The sequence below is a fragment of the Panulirus ornatus genome, chromosome 40 (genome assembly GCF_036320965.1).
Source record: "Panulirus ornatus isolate Po-2019 chromosome 40, ASM3632096v1, whole genome shotgun sequence".
NCBI lineage: Eukaryota > Metazoa > Arthropoda > Malacostraca > Decapoda > Palinuridae > Panulirus > Panulirus ornatus.
Window position 1 is genome coordinate 17,721,290 of NC_092263.1, and position 23,394 is coordinate 17,744,683.

Consider the following 23,394-nt stretch of genomic DNA (forward strand, 5'->3'; position numbering starts at 1 on the left):
TGACCACTCCATCACTTTGTCTAAATTTGTATAATCCTCTGGCTTCTTTTCTGTGACTGGGTGTAAATATTTAAGTTCATGTCACAGGCATATTCTGAAATTTTATTGGTTATTCCTGTCCTCAGATCATTTATATATATGATAAAATTTATGTGTCTTAAGACTGAGCCTTGTGGAACTATGCGAGTCTTACTGAGCCAGTTGTGTTTTCCTGTATTATATCACTCATTACTTTCTGTATGAAAGCCAGTCTCCTTTCTCTGTGCAGATTCAAATTCTTTTGTCTTGGGCTTTAATTCTTTATGACAGTCTTTAATGTGGAATGCACTCGTAAGTATGGTATATGACATCTGTGGATATTTGTGAATTTCACTTGTTATACCTATGACAAGAATTGTGTTGAATTGGTTACATATATTCTATTACAGCATTCATGATCATGTTAGTCTTAAAAAATTGATAATTTTGATTTTATTTCCTTTTTTCAAACATTATATTCAAAATGAAAGTAAGACATAGTGCAATCATTTTAGACATGTTTTTTACCTCCAATAATGACAATTGGTGTGACACAAATTTCCAGTCTTTTTGCATTTTCCCTTCTTGTAGGTAAATGTTAGATATTTTAATGATTAGAAATGGTGATTCAGCTTCATTCTTTCAGTTTTATGGGAGAGATGTCAAGACCAGTTGAGTCAACCTATTTGGATTTAGCTTTCTAAATATTTAAGCACATAATAGGTTAGGTTGTTATGTATGTCTAATTCCTCTTTGCCTTTCCAGGGAAATGCATTTTATGTTTGTGACATGTTTAAGGATTTTTCACTGGTAATCACTGAATCAAGTAGTAGATTAGTAAGGAAGCTTTTTCTTTGTTGTCATTTCTGGAAATACATTTTATTTTTGTGACTCTTTTTGTAAACACAGAGTCAAAGTGTTAGCAAGAAAGCTGTTTCTTTGTCATTGTTACTGGAAATACATTTCATGTTGTGGTATATTTGATAATTTTTTGGTAGTGAAAACCAAATCAAAGTACTGCTCCATGTTATTAAGGAGGCCATTTCTTTATTGTTATTGCTTAGATTGTCTTTCTTAGACAGTGGGACTATAGGACCTCTGGTGATTTCTTGCCTCTTATATAATTTAAGAATTTTATAGGGATTTTTTTTATGTTAGAAATTCTCATCTCTTTTTTACCCGACTCGTATTATCTTTTTACAGTTTCTTTGTTATTGTTTATGCATTTTTTGATCCTGTGGATTGCCACTTGATCTAGATATCCCATATGCATTTCTCTTAAGTTAAACTGAATCATTAATTTTTTGGCTCATCCAGTCTGTTAGACTTAAGCACAAACAAGCAAGGCAGTGACCTTGGTCCTTGCACTTCAGAGGTCCCCACAATTTGTCTGCTGCCACCCTGAAAAAATGGGAAATTATGTTGAAGGGGGAAGATTGATTTAGGAATGTCATAGGGTTGAAGTCAGGGGTCAGTGTGAGGGTGAGAGCTATGGGTAGCACTGTTGCTGAAGGATTAGGTTGGGGAAATTTTAAAAGATTCTGAGTTGGTGAGTCCAAGCCTGGTATAAGTAGAGGTGAAAGTGGATGAGTTGGATGATTATTAGTGCTTATGCACTTAAAAGCGAGAGGACTGAGGAAGAGAGAAGTGTGTTTGGGGAGATGAGTGAGTATATTAATAGTTTTAATGCAAGTGATTCAGCATTAGTGTTGGATGATTTGAATGTGGGAGTGGCTAATGTGATAGTTGAGGGGTATGGGGTACCAAGTGTAAATAAGAATTGTGAACAACTTGTGGAATTGTGTGCTGAAGGACTGGTGATTGGGATATTTGGTTTGAAAAGAGGAATATACATAAGCATACATGGATGAGAAAGAGAGTACTTAAGGAGACATTAGTGGATTATGTACTGATTACTAGGCATGTAGAGGAGAGACTCTTAGATGTGAATGTGCTGAGGGAACTAGTGAAGGTTTGTAGAGACTTTCAAAAAAGAGGAAATTATTTGGGTGGGAAAAGAGTTGTGAAAGTCTGTGAACTTGAAAAAGAGGCTTTTGAGAAAAGATACTTGGAGAGACTGTGTGGTATGGCAAAAGGTGAGATTGAATTAAGCTAGGGAGTTGATGAGGAATGGAAAGTATTTTAGAGAAGCACTGCATATATGAGCAAGAGAAGAGTGCAGCATGTGAAATGTAGGAGGTGCACAGATGAAGAAAGGTGGTAAGTGGTAGGATGGGGAAGTTAAGCTGCTGATGAAAGAGAAAAGAAAAGTGTATGGGCATTGTTTGCAGGGAAGGAGTGCAAAGGATTGAGAAATGTACTAGAGAAAGTGGCCGGAGGTAAAGATAAGGGTTCAGGAGCTAAAAAGTGGGCAAATGATAGTTGGGGTGAGCAGGTATCAGCAAACTTAAGGGAGAGCAAGAAATGTTTTGGAAGGAGGTTAAGAGTGTGAGAAGACCGAGAACAAATTGGAACATCTGTGAAGGGGACAATTGGTACGTAGCAGGCAAGGATGAGGTGAAGAGGAGTGAGTATTTGAAGGTTGTTAAATGTGTATGACGATAGGGTGGCATATATGGAAAGTTTTGGACATGGATATATGCATGGGTAGAGAGAGTCATGGAGAGTGGTTTGGTAAAAAGACTTGAGTTGATGAAAGCCATGCTTACGATGAAATGCAGCAAAGCGGCTGGAATGGATGGGATTCACTAAGGGAGGAGGTCATTGTGTTGTTGATTGTTTAGTTAGGATTTTCAGTGTATGTTTGAATCATGGCTGAGTGCCTGAGGATTGGTGGAATTTCTGTCTAATGCCACTGTATAAAGGCAAAGTGGACGAAAGTGAATGTTCAAATTACAGAGGTATAAAATGTTTATGTGCAGCTGGAAAGTTGTATGGGAGAGTGGTGATTGCTCATATCCATTCCCGTGATGGATATATGCATGGATATATGCATGGATAGAGAGAGTCATGGAGAGTGGTTTGGTAAAAAGACTTGAGTTGATGAAAGCCATGCTTACGATGAAATGCAGCAAAGCGGCTGGAATGGATGGGATTCACTAAGGGAGGAGGTCATTGTGTTGTTGATTGTTTAGTTAGGATTTTCAGTGTATGTTTGAATCATGGTTGAGTGCCTGAGGATTGGTGGAATTTCTGTCTAATGCCACTGTATAAAGGCAAAGTGGACGAAAGTGAATGTTCAAATTACAGAGGTATAAGATGTTTATGTGCAGCTGGAAAGTTGTATGGGAGAGTGGTGATTGCTCATATCCATTCCCTTGATGGTATGTGAAATGCACCAAAGTCACAATCCCCTGTCTATGGCCAGGTCTCACAGACTGGTTTCCCCCAGCTGCTTCACGTGCCCTGGTTCAGTCCATTGACAGCATGTTGTACCCTTTATACCACATCATTGCAGTTCACTCTATTCTGTGAATGCCTTTCACCCTCCTGAATGTTCAGGCCCTGACCACTTACAATATTTTTCATTCCCACCTACCATCTCCAGTTTGGTCTTTCCTTCTTTTACTCTCCTTTTCTGACACATATCCTCTTTGTCAACCTCTTCTCATTCAGCATCATTGCAGTATGCACTTTGCTCTTTCAGTCACACTCCTATTACCACACCACTGTCTTACCCTTGTATTACTGAATCAAACCATATCACACCAAAGAGTGTTGCCGGACATTTAATTTCTAACCCATCCACCCTCCTCCATGCATCTATAGCCCATGTCTCACATTCGTACATCTTACAGGATTACTATACCTTCAGTCATACCCATTTTTCCCTTCCAGATGATAACCTTTCTTTTCATATATTCCTTAGTACTCCAAGGACCTTTGCCCCCTCATCCACCTTATCACTCACTTTTGCTCCCATAGTTCCATTTACTGCCATGTCTACTCCCAGGTATCCAAAGTGCTTTATGTCTTTTGAATTTTCTATATTTAAACTCACACCCTAACAAACCCGTCCTTCTTCCTGCTGAAGTTAGCAACCTTGCTTTTATTCTCATGTATTCTTAGCTTCCTTCTTTTGTGCACTCTCCCAAACTCAGCCATCAGCTCCTGCAGTTTCTTACAGAAATCTACCACCAATGCTGTATCATCAACAAACAACAACTGCCTCACTTCCCAGACCCTCTAACCTCTTACAGATGTGCATCCTCACCCATCTTTTCAAAATCTGTGCATATTTATTCCCTCAGCCTACAAGGTGGGTTACATTGAGTACTCTTCCTCTAGGAGACGGTGTGCTGAGTAGGTGCTAAAGTGGAGGTCCTGGGAGCTAACCACAGAGGACGTGTGTGTGTGTGTGTGTGTGTGTGTGTGTGTGTGTGTGTGTGTGTGTGTGTGTAGGGGGATTGTTTCTGTATTCCCTGGGGGAGTATGACATCTTTGGTGCAGCATAACAAAATTTGACTTCAAATTTTTCATACACAAATTGCCAAAGAAAGTCACATGTGTTTCTAAAGTCTAAAATCATGAATAGAATCTGTCAAACTTATATGTAATCCTCAGTAACCAGCATAGAAAAACCATGGAAAGTTCCACTGATAGTGTCAGCATATTTCAAACCCCTACTCCACCGCTGGCAGGGAGCTGGCGCGTGAGAGAGGGACAGTAGTTATTGGCTGGCTCTGATTGGAGACACACACTGGTCTTCCTGCTAACTTGTGTTCTCATCCCCTTTGTTGTCAAGCTTCAAAATAGATATATTTTTGTACTATAGGTTTGATTGCAAGCCTGAGAAGACTCAGAACTTATATATATGCATGACAGGACCATTAAAATAGTAAGATGGTGTGGCCATGTAGAATATATGTTATATGAAAGGTTTGTTGAGAAGATAGATAACAATGTAATCATAGGTGGAAAGAGAAAAGGAAGAGAATTAATTGGGGCTGGAGATTTTTACAAGCATGAACCAGAGGATTTATTCATTCATTGTACTTGATCACGGTTTCCTGCATCAGCAAGGTAGCACTAGGAAACAAAGAAAGAATGACCCATCCACTCATATGCTCATATACATATATTTGATTATTATTTATTTTTTATACTTAATTGCCATTTCCCACGTCAGTGAGATAGCGCAAAGAAACAGACAAGAAATGGCCCAACCCACCCACATACACATGAATATACATAGATGCCCATACATGCACATATACATATATACATTTCAATGTATACATACATATACATGCACAGATATATATTTATATACTTATTATACTTTGTTGCTGTCTCCCGCGTTAGCGAGGTAGCGCAAGGAAACATCCGAAGGAATGGCCCAACCCACCCACATACACATGTATATACATGTATATATGTTGAGATGTATAGGTATGTATATGGGCGTGTAGGACGTGTATGTATATACATGTGTATGTGGGTGGGTTGGGCCATTCTTTTGTCTGTTTCCTTACGCTACCTCGCTAACGCAGGAGACAGTGACAAAGTATAATAAAATAGATAATGATATATATACACACACATGTACATATTCATACTTGCTGCCTTCATCCTTTCCCGTCGCAACCCCGCCTCACGAGAAATATCATCCTCTCCCCCCCTCCAGTGAGGTAGTGCCAGGGAAAGACAAAAAGGCCACATTTGTTCACACTCAGTCTCTAGCTGTCATGTGTAATGCACCGAAACCACAGCTCCTTTCCACATCCAGACCCCACAGACCTTTCCATGGTTTACCCCAGATGCTTCACGTGCCCTGGTTCAATCCATTGACATCATGTTGACCCCAGTATACCACATCGTTCCAATTCACTCATTTCCTTGCACGCCTTTCACACACACACACACACACACACACACACACACACACACACACACACCCACTATTCCTTCAAACCTACCCATTTTTGTTCTCGCCTTCCACACATGCTTCAGCACTCCCAGAACCTTCACCCCTCCCCCACCCTGTGACACACTTCTACTTCCATGGTTCCATCTGCTGCTAAGTCCACTCCCAGATATCCAAAACACTTAACTTCCTTCAGTTTTTCTCCATTCAAACTTACCTCCCAATTAACTTGTTCCTCCACCCTACTGAACCTAATAACCTTGCTCTTATGCGCATTTACTCTCAACTTTCTTCTTTCACACACTTTACCAAACTCAGTCACCATCTTCTGCAATTACTCACCTGAATCAGCCACCAGCACTGAATCATCAGCAAACAGCAACTGACTCACTTCCTAAGCCCTCTCTTCCACAACAGATTGCATACTTGCCCCTCTCTCCAAAACTCTTGCATTCACCTCCTTAACCACCCGATCCATAAACAAATTAAACAACCATGGAGACATCATGCACCCCTGCTGCAAACTGACATTCATTGGGAACCAATCACTTTCCTCTCTTCCTACTCGTACACTTGCCTTACATCCTTGGTAAAAACTTTTCACTGCTTTTAGCAACTTACCTCCCACACCATATACTCTTAAAACCTTCCACAAAACATCTCTATTAACCCTATCATGTGCCTTCTCCAGATCCATAAATGCTACATACAAATCACTTTGCACACCACCCTGACCAAAACACCTATATCTGCCACTCTATCATCAAACACATTCAACAAAACTTCACAACGGTCACTCCATCTCCTCACTTCATCACTCCTTGTTATTACCTCCCCATTTGCCCCCCTTCACCAATGTTCCCATTTGTTCTCCTGTCTTACACACTTTATTTACCTCCTTCTAAAACATCTTTTCATTCTCCCTGAAATTTAATGATACTCTCTTACCCCAACTCATTTGCCCTCTTTTCACCTCTTGCACCTTTCTCTTGACCTCCTGCCACTTTCTTTTATACATCTCCCAGTTATTTGCACAATTTCCCTGCAAAAATCGCCCAAACGCCTCTCTCTTCTCTTTCACTAACAATCTTGCTTCTTCATCCCACCACTCACTACCCTTTCTAATCTGCCCACCTCCCACCTTTTTCATGCCACATGCATATTTTGTGCAAGCCATCACTGCTCCCCTAAATACATCCCATTCCTCTCCCACACCCTTCACGTCATTTGCTCTCACCTTTTGCCATTCTGCACTCAATCTTTCCTTGTACTTCCTCACACAAGTGTCCTTTCCAAGCTCACTTACTCTCACCACTCTCTTCTGCCAAACATTCTCTCTTCTTTTCTGGAAACCTCTAAAAATCTTCACCTTCGCCTCCACCAGTTAGTGATCAGACACCCCTCCATCTGCCCCTCTCAGCACATTAACATTCAAAAGTCTCTCTTTTGCATGCCTGTCAATTGACACATAATCCAATATTACCCTCTGGCCATCTCTCCTACACACATATGGATACTTTTGTAAATCTCTCTTTTTAAACCAGGTATTCCCAATTACCAGTTCTTTTTCAGCACACAAATCTACAAGCTCTTCACCATTTCCATTTACTACACTGAACACCCCATGTACACCAGTTATATCTCTCAACTGCCGTATTACTCACCTTTGCATTCAAATCACCCATCACTATAACCTGGTCTCATGCATCAAAGTTGCTAACACACTCACTCAGATGCTCCCAAAACACTTGCCTCTCATGATCTTTCTTTTCATGACCAAATGCATAGGCACCAATAATCACCCATCTCTCTCCATCCACTTTCAGTTTTACTCATATCAGTCTAGAGTTTACTTTCTTACACTCTATTGCATACTCCCACAACTCCTGCTTCAGGAGGAGTGCTACTCCTCCCTTTGCTCTTGCCCTCTCAACCAGAGGAATTATGTATGATTTGTCATAGTAGAATCATTTCGAATGTGAAGATGGAGGCCTGGATGAAGACTCTAGTCTCATGCAATAGATCCAGTTGGTTACTTAAGTGAGAAAGAAGGAAGCACTTATATTGTTGATGTAGTTCACATTTTGCTGTGTTAAGGATATGTTTAAGTGAACTGAGAAGCTTTTTGCACTTGTTCCACTCTGTTTAGATGGAAATGAAGTTTAACATACAAGATAGGCAGACAGTTTTTGTAAATTGCTTTTAAGAGATTGACTAATGCCATTTTTTTATCCTCAGAGTCTTCACTTAGAATTGCCCTTCATCAGTAATAGATGAGAAAACCAGACTCACCTAGCTGACCCCTCATCGCCTTGGAGCCTCAGATGTGCCAAGGATGATGAATTCCCAGAAGGAACACCCAACCTAGTCAACCTCAACCTTCCAATCATAACCTGTTGCACCTACCCTGATACCCGACCGGAATTCTCCTTGGACCAAATCATTCCTAAAGCTGCCACCTCTGAAACCTGGACCAAGCAACGAGGAAGAGGCCTCGACTGTAGTGTTTCTACAGTTTTTATGATTGGATGTCATTTTGTTGAAAAGTTTTTGTTACAATACTTGAAGCTTTCCATTCCTTGATATGTGTTTGGTTCATATATGGTACATAGAATATAAATTGTAAATCTAGTCAAATTGATTTATTTTATATTCAGTCTATATATATATATATATATATATTATTTTTGTAATTTTATTTAGATGTTATGCTATCCTCTGTAGAATATTATTATATCCATAATGGAGAAGTTACCCAAAGTCTCATCCCAGTCCAACTCTCCGATAAAGAGTGCACGGAAAGGAGACCAAAAAGTCCAGTTCTCAGACGAAGCTGACCTGAGATTACGAGGACATAAAGTATGTGGTAAACCACCAGAAGTTCCTCGAGCCCCTCCATATGGCCGATGTAGTAGTAGACTTAGTGGGAGCAGTAGTGTCAGCAGCAGCAGCAGCAGCAGCAGTAGTTATAGCTCTGGTACCAGCAGAGGGAGTGTTGGAGGAGGGAGCAGTTCCACTCTAGACCGGCCATCATCTAGGGGTGTAGACTCTTCCAAATGGACTTCTTCACTGGACCGTAAACGATCAGGGTCAGTAAGAAGTAAAACTTCTGACCGTCCCCAAAGAAGTGATATTAACAGGAGTCTTTCATTAGACAGAAGAAGAGCAGAAAGCTCTCGTCAGGAAAGTGCGAGTCCTAATAGCTCTAGTTCTGAAAGAAAGAGAAGAGAATGTGAAAATAAAGAGGTTCTAAGCAAAGAGAAGAAACCCAAGGCTAGAACCTGTGGAACATTTCATAATAGGAGCTTTTCTGGGGAACGTCCAAAGCTTCCTGGTCGGCAGAAGTTGACTGCTCCAACCATTTCTCAAAGCGGTAAAAGTGATCATTTTAAAAAAGATAATGCTTTGGAGCAGAAATTATCACTTCAAAATGATAAAAACACAAATAAACCTAACAGTCGCTTCCATATGGAATGGGCTGAGCGAATGAAACGTGCTGCATCAAGGAGTCCTCACAGAAATCAAACTAATGGTGAGATATCTGGGAGAGAAGATAAAGAGAATGAGCAGATAAGAGACAAGGGAAGGGGAGATTCAAAAAATCAGGACAAGAAAGAGAGGGGAAGATCAAGGAAAAGAGAAACTAGGAGCAACAAATCATCCAGTGGAAAGCATAGATTGTGAGTATTTCATTTATGTGATTTTACAATTTATATGTTTTCTATTATTTTTGTGTGTTTTTACATATAGATAAACACTCAGTACCCAGTGCCTTCATAATGGATCAATGATCATCCCAATACATTCCATATCAATATGCTTATCAATCAGTTCTGTGTAACAGTACTACACCCATCTCATCCAAACTATTCTATAACTAACCACCAACCCTAGAGTAGGAATGCAAAATGAAGAAAATGTACCCCAGCCTCACACTTCAGTAATCCTTGTGCACAGACTCCTCTCCCCTGGCAAATACGACACTGACATTAACCTGATAAACAGTAAACAAGAGCTCTCCCATCTCAGTGTTAAACACCAACCCATCAGACATGTACCCATCAGAAACCTCTCTCAGACAAAAATGAATCGCAACCTCCCTCTTATTTACTGGATATCAGCCATCTCTGTAACACTTCAAACTTCATTTCAGCATATTCCTAGACCTTTGATATCAGCCCACATTGAAAGTACCATAAACAAATCATTGAACCTTTACTACTCAGTTACCTACCACTCTCAACACATAGATGTAAACACAATGTCACACCACTTTATGACTTGTAGTCCCTACTGGTGGACATGGCTTGCTTCCTGATTCCTGCCAGAGCCTCATAAGGACAGAAAGAAGTCTTGGGACAGGAAATGAATGCAAGAGTTTTGGAAAGAGGGGCAAGTATGAAGTCTGTTGTGGATGAGAGAGCTTGGGAAGTGAGTCAGTTGTTGTTCGCTGATGACACAGCGCTGGTGGCTGATTCATGTGAGAAACTGCAGAAGCTGGTGACTGAGTTTGGTAAAGTGTGTGAAAGAAGAAAGTTAAGAGTAAATGTGAATAAGAGCAAGGTTATTAGGTACAGTAGGGTTGAGGGTCAAGTCAATTTGGAGGTAAGTTTGAATGGAGAAAAACTGGAGGAAGTAAAGTGTTTTAGATATCTGGGAGTGGATCTGGCAGCAGATGGAACCACGGAAGCGGAAGTGAATCATAGGGTGGGGGAGGGGGCGAAAATCTTGGGAGCCTTGAAGAATGTGTGGAAGTCGAGAACATTATCTCGGAAAGCAAAAATGGGTATGTTTGAAGGAATAGTGGTTCCAACAATGTTGTATGGTTGCGAGGCGTGTGGGCTATGGATAGAGTTGTGCGCAGGAGGGTGGATGTGCTGGAAATGAGATGTTTGAGGACAATGTGTGGTGTGAGGTGGTTTGATCGAGTAAGTAATGTAAGGGTAAGAGAGATGTGTGGAAATAAAAAGAGCATGGTTGAGAGAGCAGAAGAGGGTGTTTTGAAATGGTTTGGGCACATGGAGAGAATGAGTGAGGAAAGATTGACCAAGAGGATATATGTGTCGGAGGTGGAGGGAACGAGGAGAAGTGGGAGACCAAATTGGAGGTGGAAAGATGGAGTGAAAAAGATTTTGTGTGATCGGGGCCTGAACATACAGGAGGGTGAAAGGCGGGCAAGGAATAGAGTGAATTGGATCGATGTGGTATACCGGGGTTGATGTGCTGTCAGTGGATTGAATCAGGCCATGTGAAGCGACTGGGGTAAACCATGGAAAGTTGTGTGGGGCCTGGATGTGGAAAGGGAGCTGTGGTGTCGGGCATTATTGCATGACAGCTAGAGACTGAGTGTGAACAAATGGGACCTTTGTTGTCTTTTCCTAGTGCTACCTCGCACACATGAGGGGGAAGGGGGATGGTATTCCATGTGTGGCGAGGTGGCGATGGGAATGAATAAAGGCGGTGTGAATTGTGTGCATGGGTATATATGTATGTGTCTGTGTGTGTATATATATGTGTACATTGAGATGTATAGGTATGTATATTTGCGTGTGTGACGTGTATGTATATACATTGTGTATGGGGGTGGGTTAGGCCATTTCTTTCGTCTGTTTCCTTGCGCTACCTCGCAAACGCGGGAGACAGCGACAAAGCAAAATAATATAATAATAATAATATATATATATATATATATATATATATATATATATATATATATATATATTTATTATTATTATTATTATACTTTGTCGCTGTCTCCCGCGTTTGCGAGGTAGTGCAAGGAAACAGACGAAAGAAATGGCCCAAACCCCCCCATACACATGTATATACATACGTCCACACACGCAAATATACATACCTACACAGCTTTCCATGGTTTACCCCAGACGCTTCACATGCCTTGATTCAATCCACTGACAGCACGTCAACCCCGGTATACCACATCGCTCCAATTCACTCTATTCCTTGCCCTCCTTTCACCCTCCTGCATGTTCAGGCCCCGATCACACAAAATCTTTTTCACTCCATCTTTCCACCTCCAATTTGGTCTCCCTCTTCTCCTTGTTCCCTCCACCTCCGACACATATATCCTCTTGGTCAATCTTTCCTCACTCATCCTCTCCATGTGCCCAAACCACTTCAAAACACCCTCTTCTGCTCTCTCAACCACGCTCTTTTTATTTCCACACATCTGTCTTACCCTTACGTTACTCACTTGATCAAACCACCTCACACCACACATTGTCCTCAAACATCTCATTTCCAGCACATCCATCCTCCTGCGCACAACTCTATCCATAGCCCACGCCTCGCAACCATACAACATTGTTGGAACCACTATTCCTTCAAACATACCCATTTTTGCTTTCCGAGATAATGTTCTCGACTTCCACACATTCTTCAAGGCCCCCAGAATTTTCGCCCCCTCCCCCACCCTATGATCCACTTCCGCTTCCATGGTTGCATCCGCTGCCAGATCCACTCCCAGATATCTAAAACACTTCACTTCCTCCAGTTTTTCTCCATTCAAACTCACCTCCCAATTGACTTGACCCTCAACCCTACTGTACCTAATAACCTTGCTCTTATTCACATTTACTCTTAACTTTCTTCTTCCACACACTTTACCAAACTCAGTCACCAGCTTCTGCAGTTTCTCACATGAATCAGCCACCAGCGCTGTATCATCAGCGAACAACAACTGACTCACTTCCCAAGCTCTCTCATCCCCAACAGACTTCATACTTGCCCCTCTTTCCAAAACTCTTGCATTTACCTCCCTAACAACCCCATCCATAAACAAATATATATATATATATATATATATATATATATATATATATATATATATATATATATATATATATATATATATATTCTTTTTTTTTTTTTAAACCATTCGCCATTTCCCGCATTAGCGAGGTAGCGTTAAGAACAGAGGACTGGGCCTTTTTTGGAATATCCTCACCTGGCCCCCTCTGTTCCTTCTTTTGGAAAATTAGAAAAAAAACAAAACAAGAGGGGAGGATTTCCAGCCCCCCGCTCCCTCCCCTTTTAGTCGCCTCCTACAACACGCAGGGAATATGTGGGAAGTATTCTTAATCCCCTATCCCCAGGGATAGAATATATATATATGTATATATATATATTTATATTTGTTATTATACTTTGTCGCTGTCTCCCGCGTTTGCAAGGTAGCGCAAGGAAACAGACGAAAGAAATGGCCCAACCCCCCCCCCATACACATGTATATACATACGTCCACACACGCAAATATACATACCTACACAGCTTTCCATGGTTTACCCCAGACGCTTCACATGCCCTGCTTCAATCCACTGACAGCACGTCAACCCCGGTATACCACATCGCTCCAATTCACTCTATTCCTTGCCCTCCTTTCACCCTCCTGCATGTTCAGGCCCCGATCACACAAAATCTTTTTCACTCCATCTTTCCACCTCCAATTTGGTCTCCCTCTTCTCCTTGTTCCCTCCACCTCCGACACATATATCCTCTTGGTCAATCTTTCCTCACTCATCCTCTCCATGTGCCCAAACCACTTCAAAACACCCTCTTCAGCTCTCTCAACCACGCTCTTTTTATTTCCACACATCTCTCTTACCCTTACGTTACTCACTCGATCAAACCACCTCACACCACACATTGTCCTCAAACATCTCATTTCCAGCACATCCATCCTCCTGCGCACAACTCTATCCATAGCCCACGCCTCGCAACCATACAACATTGTTGGAACCACTATTCCTTCAAACATACCCATTTTTGCTTTCCGAGATAATGTTCTCGACTTCCACACATTCTTCAAGGCCCCCAGGATTTTCGCCCCCTCCCCCACCCTATGATCCACTTCCGCTTCCATGGTTGCATCCGCTGCCAGATCCACTCCCAGATATCTAAAACACTTCACTTCCTCCAGTTTTTCTCCATTCAAACTCACCTCCCAATTGACTTGACCCTCAACCCTACTGTACCTAATAACCTTGCTCTTATTCACATTTACTCTTAACTTTCTTCTTCCACACACTTTTCCAAACTCAGTCACCAGCTTCTGCAGTTTCTCACATGAATCAGCCACCAGCGCTGTATCATCAGCGAACAACAACTGACTCACTTCCCAAACTCTCTCATCCCCAACAGACTTCATACTTGCCCCTCTTTCCAAAACTCTTGCATTTACCTCCCTAACAACCCCATCCATAAACAAATTAAACAACCATGGAGACATCACACACCCCTGCCGCAAACCTACATTCACTGAGAACCAATCACTTTCCTCTCTTCCTACACGTACACATGCCTTACATCCTCGATACAAACTTTTCACTGCTTCTAACAACTTTCCTCCCACACCATATATTCTTAATACCTTCCACAGAGCATCTCTATCAACTCTATCATATGCCTTCTCCAGATCCATAAATGCTACATACAAATCCATTTGCTTTTCTAAGTATTTCTCACATACATTCTTCAAAGCAAACACCTGATCCACACATCCTCTACCACTTCTGAACCCACACTGCTCTTCCCCAATCTGATGCTCTGTACATGCCTTCACCCTCTCAATCAATACCCTCCCATATAATTTACCAGGAATACTCAACAAACTTATACCTCTGTAATTTGAGCACTCACTCTTATCCCCTTTGCCTTTGTACAATGGCACTATGCACGCATTCCGCCAATCCTCAGGCACCTCACCATGAGTCATACATACATTAAATAACCTTACCAACCAGTCAACAATACAGTCACCCCCTTTTTTAATAAATTCCACTGCAATACCCTCCAAACCTGCTGCCTTGCCGGCTTTCATCTTCCGCAAAGCTTTCACTACCTCTTCTCTGTTTACCAAATCATTTTCCCTAACCCTCTCACTTTGCACACCACCTCGACCAAAACACCCTATATCTGCCACTCTATCATCAAACACATTCAACAAACCTTCAAAATACTCACTCCATCTCCTTCTCACATCACCACTACTTGTTATCACCTCCCCACTTGCGCCCTTCACCGAAGTTCCCATTTGCTCCCTTGTCTTACGCACTTTATTTACCTCCTTCCAGAACATCTTTTTATTCTCCCTAAAATTTAATGATACTCTCTCACCCCAACTCTCATTTGCCCTTTTTTTCACCTCTTGCACCTTTCTCTTGACCTCCTGTCTCTTTCTTTTATACATCTCCCACTCAATTGCATTTTTTCCCTGCAAAAATCGTCCAAATGCCTCTCTCTTCTCTTTCACTAATACTCTTACTTCTTCATCCCACCATTCACTACCCTTTCTAATCAACCCACCTCCCACTCTTCTCATGCCACAAGCATCTTTTGCGCAATCCATCACTGATTCCCTAAATACATCCCATTCCTCCCCCACTCCCCTTACTTCCATTGTTCTCACCTTTTTCCATTCTGTACTCAGTCTCTCCTGGTACTTCCTCACACAGGTCTCCTTCTCAAGCTCACTTACTCTCACCACCCTCTTCATCCCAACATTCACTCTTCTTTTCTGAAAACCCATACAAATCTTCACCTTAGCCTCCACAAGATAATGATCAGACATCCCTCCAGTTGCACCTCTCAGCACATTAACATCCAAAAGTCTCTCTTTCGCACGCCTGTCAATTAACACGTAATCCAATAACGCTCTCTGGCCATCTCTCCTACTTACGTAAGTATACTTATGTATATCTCGCTTTTTAAACCAGGTATTCCCAATCATCAGTCCTTTTTCAGCACATAAATCTACAAGCTCTTCACCATTTCCATTTACAACACTGAACACCCCATGTATACCAATTATTCCCTCAACTGCCACATTACTCACGTTTGCATTCAAATCACCCATCATATATATATATATATATATATATATATATATATATATATATATATATATATATATATATATATACATTTATATATATATATATTTTTTTCATACGATTCGCCATTTCCCGCATTTGCGAGGTAGCATTAAGAACAGAGGACTGGGCCTTAGAGGGAAAATCCTCACCTGGCCCCCTTCTCTGTTCCTTCTTTTGGAAAATTAAAAAGAAACGAGAGGGGAGGATTTCCAGCCACCCGCTCCCTCCCCTTTTAGTCGCCTTCTACGACACGCAGGGAATACGTGGGAAGTATTCTTTCTCCCCTATCCCCAGGGATTATATATATATATATATATATATATATATATATATATATATATATATATATATATATATATATTTTTTTTTTCTTTTTTTTCAAACTATTCGCCATTTCCCGCATTAGCGAGGTAGCGTTAAGAACAGAGGACTGGGCCTTGAGGGAATACCCTCACCTGGCCCTATTCTCTGTTCCTTCTTTTGGAAAATTAAAAAAAAAACGAGAGGGGAGGATTTCCAGCCCCCCGCTCCCTCCCCTTTTAGTTGCCTTCTACGACACGCAGGAAATACGTGGGAAGTATTCTTTCTCCCCTATATGTATATATATCCTCTTCGCCAACGGAACTACCTTGGCCCACCAGTGATGCTACTACGTTTGTGAATCAAAAACCATTGCAACACAAACCTCGCCAGGTGGTAGTGTCCCGCAGTGTATCGAGACAGACTTCCCCAGAACTTTTTTAAAGGGGAAGTAAGTGTTTATAGTTGTGTTACTGGAGTGGTAGTTTTCATACATGGTGCTTTGACAAGAAAATAGTGAAATTGGAAAAAATGTAGCTTAGACATTGAAGCTTATTGATACAGTGGTCAAATTGATGAGAACTACTATTGACGTTTGTGTAAATAAGTTATACATTTCCTTTTTCCATAGCCAGAGGTTGAACCATTATGTGACATCCATTTTTTTCATTTCATCTCAAGCTAGAAGTTTCAGTTTTCTAAATTGTTTCTTACATTTTTCATATGTATATATATGTATGTGTGTGTGTGTGTATATGTGTGTGTGTGTGTGTGTGTGTGTTTTTTTTTTTTTTTTTTTTCCAAAAGAAGGAACAGAGGGGGGCCAGGTGAGGATATTCCAAAAAAGGCCCAGTCCTCTGTTCTTAACGCTACCTCGCTAACGCGGGAAATGGCGAATAGTTTAAAAGAAGAAAAAAGATATATATATATATATATATATATGTATATATATATATATATATATATATATATATATATATATATATATATATATATATATATATTATCCCTGGGGATAGGGGTGAAAGAATACTTCCCACGCATTCCTCGCGTGTCGTAGAAAGCGACTAGAGGGGACGGGAGCGGGGGGCCAGAAATCCTCCCCTCCTTGTATTTTTTTTAACTTTCTAAAATGGGAAACAGAAGAAGGAGTCACGCGGGGAGTGCTCATCCTCCTCGAAGGCTCAGATTGGGGTGCCTAAATGTGTGTGGATGTAACCAAGATGTGAAAAAAGGAGAGATAGGTAGTATGTTTGAGGAAAGGAACCTGGATGTTTTGGCTCTGAGTGAAACGAAGCTCAAGGGTAAAGGGGAAGAGTGGTTTGGGAATGTCTTGGGAGTAAAGTCAGGGGTTAGTGAGAAGACAAGAGCAAGGGAAGGGGTAGCAATACTCCTGAAACAGGAGTTGTGGGAGTATGTGATAGAATGTAAGAAAGTAAATTCTCGATTGATATGGGTAAAACTGAAAGTTGATGGAGAGAGATGGGTGATTATTGGTGCATATGCACCTGGGCATGAGAAGAAAGATCATGAGAGGCAAGTGTTTTGGGAGCAGCTGAATGAGTGTGTTAGTGGTTTTGATGCATGAGACCGGGTTATAGTGATGGGTGATTTGAATGCAAAGGTGAGTAATGTGGCAGTTGAGGGAATAATTGGTATACATGGGGTGTTCAGTGTTGTACATGGAAATGGTGAAGAGCTTGTAGATTTATGTGCTGAAAAAGGACTGGTGATTGGGAATACCTGGTTTAAAAAGCGAGATATACATAAGTATACGTATGTAAGTAGGAGAGATGGCCAGAGAGCGTTATTGGATTACGTGTTAATTGACAGGCGCGCGAAAGAGAGACTTTTGGATGTTAATGTGCTGAGAGGTGCAACTGGAGGGATGTCTGATCATTATCTTGTGGAGGCTAAGGTGAAGATTTGTATGGGTTTTCAGAAAAGAAGAGTGAATGTTGGGGTGAAGAGGGTGGTGAGAGTAAGTGAGCTTGGGAAGGAGACTTGTGTGAGGAAGTACCAGGAGAGACTGAGTACAGAATGGAAAAAGGTGAGAACAATGGAAGTAAGGGGAGTGGGGGAGGAATGGGATGTATTTAGGGAATCAGTGATGGATTGCGCAAAAGATGCGTGTGGCATGAGAAGAGTGGGAGGTGGGTTGATTAGAAAGGGTAGTGAGTGGTGGGATGAAGAAGTAAGATTATTAGTGAAAGAGAAGAGAGAGGCATTTGGACGATTTTTGCAAGGAAAAAATGCAATTGAGTGGGAGATGTATAAAAGAAAGAGGCAGGAGGTCAAGAGAAAGGTGCAAGAGGTGAAAAAGAGGGCAAATGAGAGTTGGGGTGAGAGAGTATCATTAGATTTTAGGGAGAATAAAAAGATGTTCTGGAAGGAGGTAAATAAAGTGCGTAAGACAAGGGAGCAAATGGGAACTTCAGTGAAGGGCGCTAATGGGGAGGTGATAACAAGTAGTGGTGATGTGAGAAGGAGATGGAGTGAGTATTTTGAAGGTTTGTTGAATGTGTTTGATGATAGAGTGGCAGATATAGGGTGTTTTGGTCGAGGTGGTGTGCAAAGTGAGAGGGTTAGGGAAAATGATTTGGTAAACAGAGAAGAGGTAGTAAAAGCTTTGTGGGAGATGAAAACCGGCAAGGCAGCAGGTTTGGAGGGTATTGCAGTGGAATTTATTAAAAAAGGGGGTGACTGTATTGTTGACTGGTTGATAAGGTTATTTAATGTATGTATGACTCATGGTGAGGTGCCTGAGGATTGGCGGAATGCGTGCATAGTGCCATTGTACAAAGGCAAAGGGGATAAGAGTGAGTGCTCAAATTACAGAGGTATAAGTTTGTTGAGTATTCCTGGTAAATTATATGGGAGGGTATTGATTGAGAGGGTGAAGGCATGTACAAAGCATCAGATTGGGGAAGAGCAGTGTGGTTTCAGAAATGGTAAAGGATGTGTGGATCAGGTGTTTGCTTTGAAGAATGTATGTGAGAAATACTTAGAAAAGCAAATGGATTTGTATGTAGCATTTATGGATCTGGAGAAGGCATATGATAGAGTTGATAGAGATGCTCTGTGGAAGGTATTAAGAATATATGGTGTGGGAGGCAAGTTGTTAGAAGCATTGAAAAGTTTTTATCGAGGATGTAAGGCATGTGTACGTGTAGGAAGAGAGGAAAGTCATTGGTTCTCAGTGAATGTAGGTTTGCGGCAGGGATGTGTGATGTCTCCATGATTGTTTAATTTGTTTATGGAGGGGTTGTTAGGGAGGTGAATGCAAGAGTTTTGGAAAGAGGGGCAAGTCTGTTGTGGATGAGAGAGCTTGGGAAGTGAGTCAGTTGTTGTTCGCTGATGATACAGCTCTGGTGGCTGATTCACCTGAGAAACTGCAGAAGCTGGTGACTGAGTTTGGTAAAGTGTGTGAAAGAAGAAAGTTGAGAGTAAATGTGAATAAGAGCAAGGTTATTAGGTACAGTAGGGTTGAGGGTCAAGTCAATTGGGAGGTGAGTTTGAATGGAGAAAAACTGGAGGAAGTAAAGTGTTTTAGATATCTGGGAGTGGATCTGGCAGCGGATGGAACCATGGAAGCGGAAGTGGATCATAGGGTGGGGGAGGGGGCGAAAATTCTGGGAGCCTTGAAGAATGTGTGGAAGTCGAGAACATTATCTCGGAAAGCAAAAATGGGTATGTTTGGAAGGAATAGTGGTTCCAACAATGTTGTATGGTTGCGAGGCGTGGGCTATGGATAGAGTTGTGCGCAGGAAGGTGGATGTGCTGGAAATGAGATGTTTGAGGACAGTGTGTGGTGTGAGGTGGTTTGATCGAGTAAGTAACGTAAGGGTAAGAGAGATGTGTGGAAATAAAAAGAGCGTGGTTGAGAGAGCAGAAGAGGGTGTTTTGAAATGGTTTGGGCACATGGAGAGAATGAGTTAGGAAAGATTGACCAAGAGGATATATATGTCAGAGGTGGAGGGAACGAGGAGAAGAGGGAGACCAAATTGGAGGTGGAAAGATGGAGTGAAAAAGATTTTGTGTGATCGGGGCCTGAACATGCAGGAGGGTGAAATGCGGGCAAGGAATAGAGTGAATTGGATCGATGTGGTATACTGGGGTTGACGTGCTGTCAGTGGATTGAATCAGGGCATGTGAAGCATATGGGGTAAACCATGGAAAGCTGTGTAGGTATGTATATTTGCGTGTGTGGACCTATGTATATACATGTGTATGGGGGTGGGTTGGGCCATTTCTTTCGTCTGTTTCCTTGCGCTACCTTGCAAAGGCGGGAGACAGCGACAAAGCAAGAAAAAAAAAAAATATATATATATATATATATATATATATATATATATATATATATATATATATATTATCCCTGGGGATAGGGGAGAAAGAATACTTCCCACGTATTCCCTGGGTGTTGTATAAGGCGACTAAAAGGGGAGGGAGTGGGGGGCTGGAAATCCTCCCATCTTTTTTTTTTTTAATTTTCCAAAAGAAGGAACAGAGAAGGGGGCCAGGTGAGGATATTCCCTCAGAGGCCCAGCCCTCTGCTCTTAACGCTACCTTGCTAACGCAGGAAATGGCGAATAGTTTGAAAGAAAGAATATATATGTATATTTTCCAAAAGAAGGAACAGAGAAGGGGGCCAGGTGAGGATATTTCCTCAATGGCCCAGTCCTCTGTTCTTAACGCTACCTCGCTAATGCGGGAAATGGCGAGTAGTTTGAAAAAAAAAAAAAATATACGCATGTATATACATACACGTCCACACTTGCAAATATACAAACCTATACATCTCAACATATATATACACACACAGACATATGCATATATACACATGTACATAATTCATACTGTCTGCCTCTATTCATTCCCATCACCACCCCGCCACATGTGAAATAACAACCCCCTCCCCCTCATGTGTGTGAGGTAGTGCTAGGAAAAGACAACAAAGGCCACATTCGCTCACACTCAGTCTCTAGCTGTCATGTAATAATGCACCAAAACCACAGCTCCCTTTCCACATCCAGGCCACAGAACTTTCCATGGTTTATCCCAGACGCTTCACATGCCCAGGTTCAATCCATTGACAGCATGTCAACCCTGGTATATCACATCGTTCCAATTCACTCTTATTTCTTGCATGCCTTTCACCCTCCTGCATGTTCAGGCCCCGATCGCTCAAAATCTTTTTCACTCCATCTTTCCACCTCCAGTTTGGTCTCCCACTTCTCCTTGTTCCCTCCACCTCTGACTTGTATATCTTCTTTGTCAATCTTTCCTCTCATCCTCTCCATGTGACCAAACCATTTCAAAACATCCTCTTTTGCTCTCTCAACCACACTCTTTTTATTACAACACATCTCTCTTACCCTATTATTACTTACTCGATCAAACCACCTCACACCACATATTGTCCTCAAACATGTCTTTCCAACACATCCACCCTGGTATATCACATCGTTCCAGTTCACTCTATTTCTTGCATACCTTTCACCCTCCTGCATGTTCAGGCCCCGATCGCTCAAAATCTTTTTCACTCCATCTTTCCACCTCCAATTTGATCTCCCACTTCTCCTCGTTCCCTCCACCTCTGACTTATATATCATCTTTGTCAATCTTTCCTCTCATTCTCTCCATGTGACCAAAGCATTTCAAAACATCCTCTTTTGCTCTCTCAACCACACTCTTTTTATTACAACACATCTCTCTTACCCTATTATTACTTACTCGATCAAACCACCTCACACCACATATTGTCCTCAAACATGTCATTTCCAACACATCCACCCTCCTCCGCACAACTCTATCTATAGCCCACGCCTCGTAACCACATAACATTGTTGGAACCACTATTCTTTCAAACATACCCTTTTTGCTTTCCACACATTCTTTACCACTCCCAGAACTTTCGCCCCCTCCCCCACCCTATGGTTCACTTCCGCTTCCATGGTTCCATACTCTGCCAAATCCACCCCCAGATATCTAAAACACTTCACTTCCTCCAGTTTTTCTCCATTCAAACTTACCTCCCAATTGACTTGTCCCTAAACCCTACTGTATCTAATAACCTTGCTCTTATTCACATAATTTCCCAGGAATACTCAACAAACTTATACCTCTGCAATTTGAACACTCACCTTTATCCCCTTTGCCTTTGTACAGTGGCACTATGCATGCATTCTGCCAATCCTCAGGCACTTCACCATGAGCCATACACACATTAAATATCCTCACCAACCAGTCAACAACACAGTCACCCCCTTTTTTAATGAATTCCACTGCAATACCATCCAAACCTGCCACCTTGCCAGCTTTCATCTTCTGTAAAGCTTTCACTATCTCTTCTCTGTTTACCAAACCATTCTCCCTGACCCTCTCACTTCACACACCATCTCGACCAAAACACCCTATATCTGCCACTCTATCACCTAACACATTCCACAAACCTTCTAAATACTCACTCCACCTCCTTCTCCACAAACCCTCAAGATACTCACTCCATCTCTTTCTCACATCACCACTACTTGTTATTTCCTCCCCATTAGCCCCCTTCACTGATGTTCTCATTTGTTTTCTTGTCTTATGCACTTTATTTACCTCCTTCCAAAACATCTTTTTATTGTCCCTAAAATTTAATGATACTCTCTCACCCCAACTCTCATTTTTCCTCTTTTTCACCTCTTGCACCTTTCTCTTGACCTCTTGCCTCTTTCTTTTATACATCTCCCAGTCATTTGCACTATTTCCCTGCAAAAATCATCCAATTGCCTCTCTTCTTTTTCACTAATAATCTTACATCTTCATCCTACCACTCACTACCCTTTCAAATCTGCCCACCTCCCACCTTTTTCATGCCACAAGCATATTTTGCACAAGCCATCACTGCTTCCCTAAATACATCCCATTCCTCCCCCACTCCCCTTACGTCCTTTGCTCTCTCCGTTTTCCATTCTTCACTCAGTCTCTCTTGGTACTTCCTCACACAAGTCTCCTTCCCAAGCACACTTACTCTCACCACTCTCTTCACCCCAACATTTCCTCTTCTTTTCTGAAAACCTATACAAATCTTCACTTTCGCCTCTGCAAGATAATGATCAGTTGCTCCTCTCAGCACATTAACATCCAAAAGTCTCTCTTCCACGCGCCTATCGATTAACATGTAATCCAATAATGCTCTTTGGCCAAACTTTCAGTTTTGCCAACATTAATTTGAATTTACTTCCTTACACTATTATGCATTCCCACAACTCCTGCTTCAGGAGTAGTGCTACATCTTCCTTAACTTTTGTCCTCTCACAAATTTTACTCCTAAGACATTTCCAAACCCTTTACCCTTGAGCTTTGTTT

At 41.5% G+C, this 23,394-nt stretch overlaps 1 protein-coding gene across 1 annotated transcript in view; it reads left to right on the top strand.

Moving 5' to 3' along the window:
• LOC139761490 (tubulin polyglutamylase TTLL5-like) overlaps positions 1–23,394 on the top strand; it is a 75,586-nt gene that overhangs the window by 2,790 nt on the left and 49,402 nt on the right. The window contains exon 2 of the mRNA XM_071685752.1: positions 8,084–9,525. Within this exon, the coding sequence (XP_071541853.1) occupies positions 8,588–9,525 (938 nt within the window). The 5' untranslated portion in view covers positions 8,084–8,587. The remainder of the gene's footprint in view (positions 1–8,083; positions 9,526–23,394) is intronic.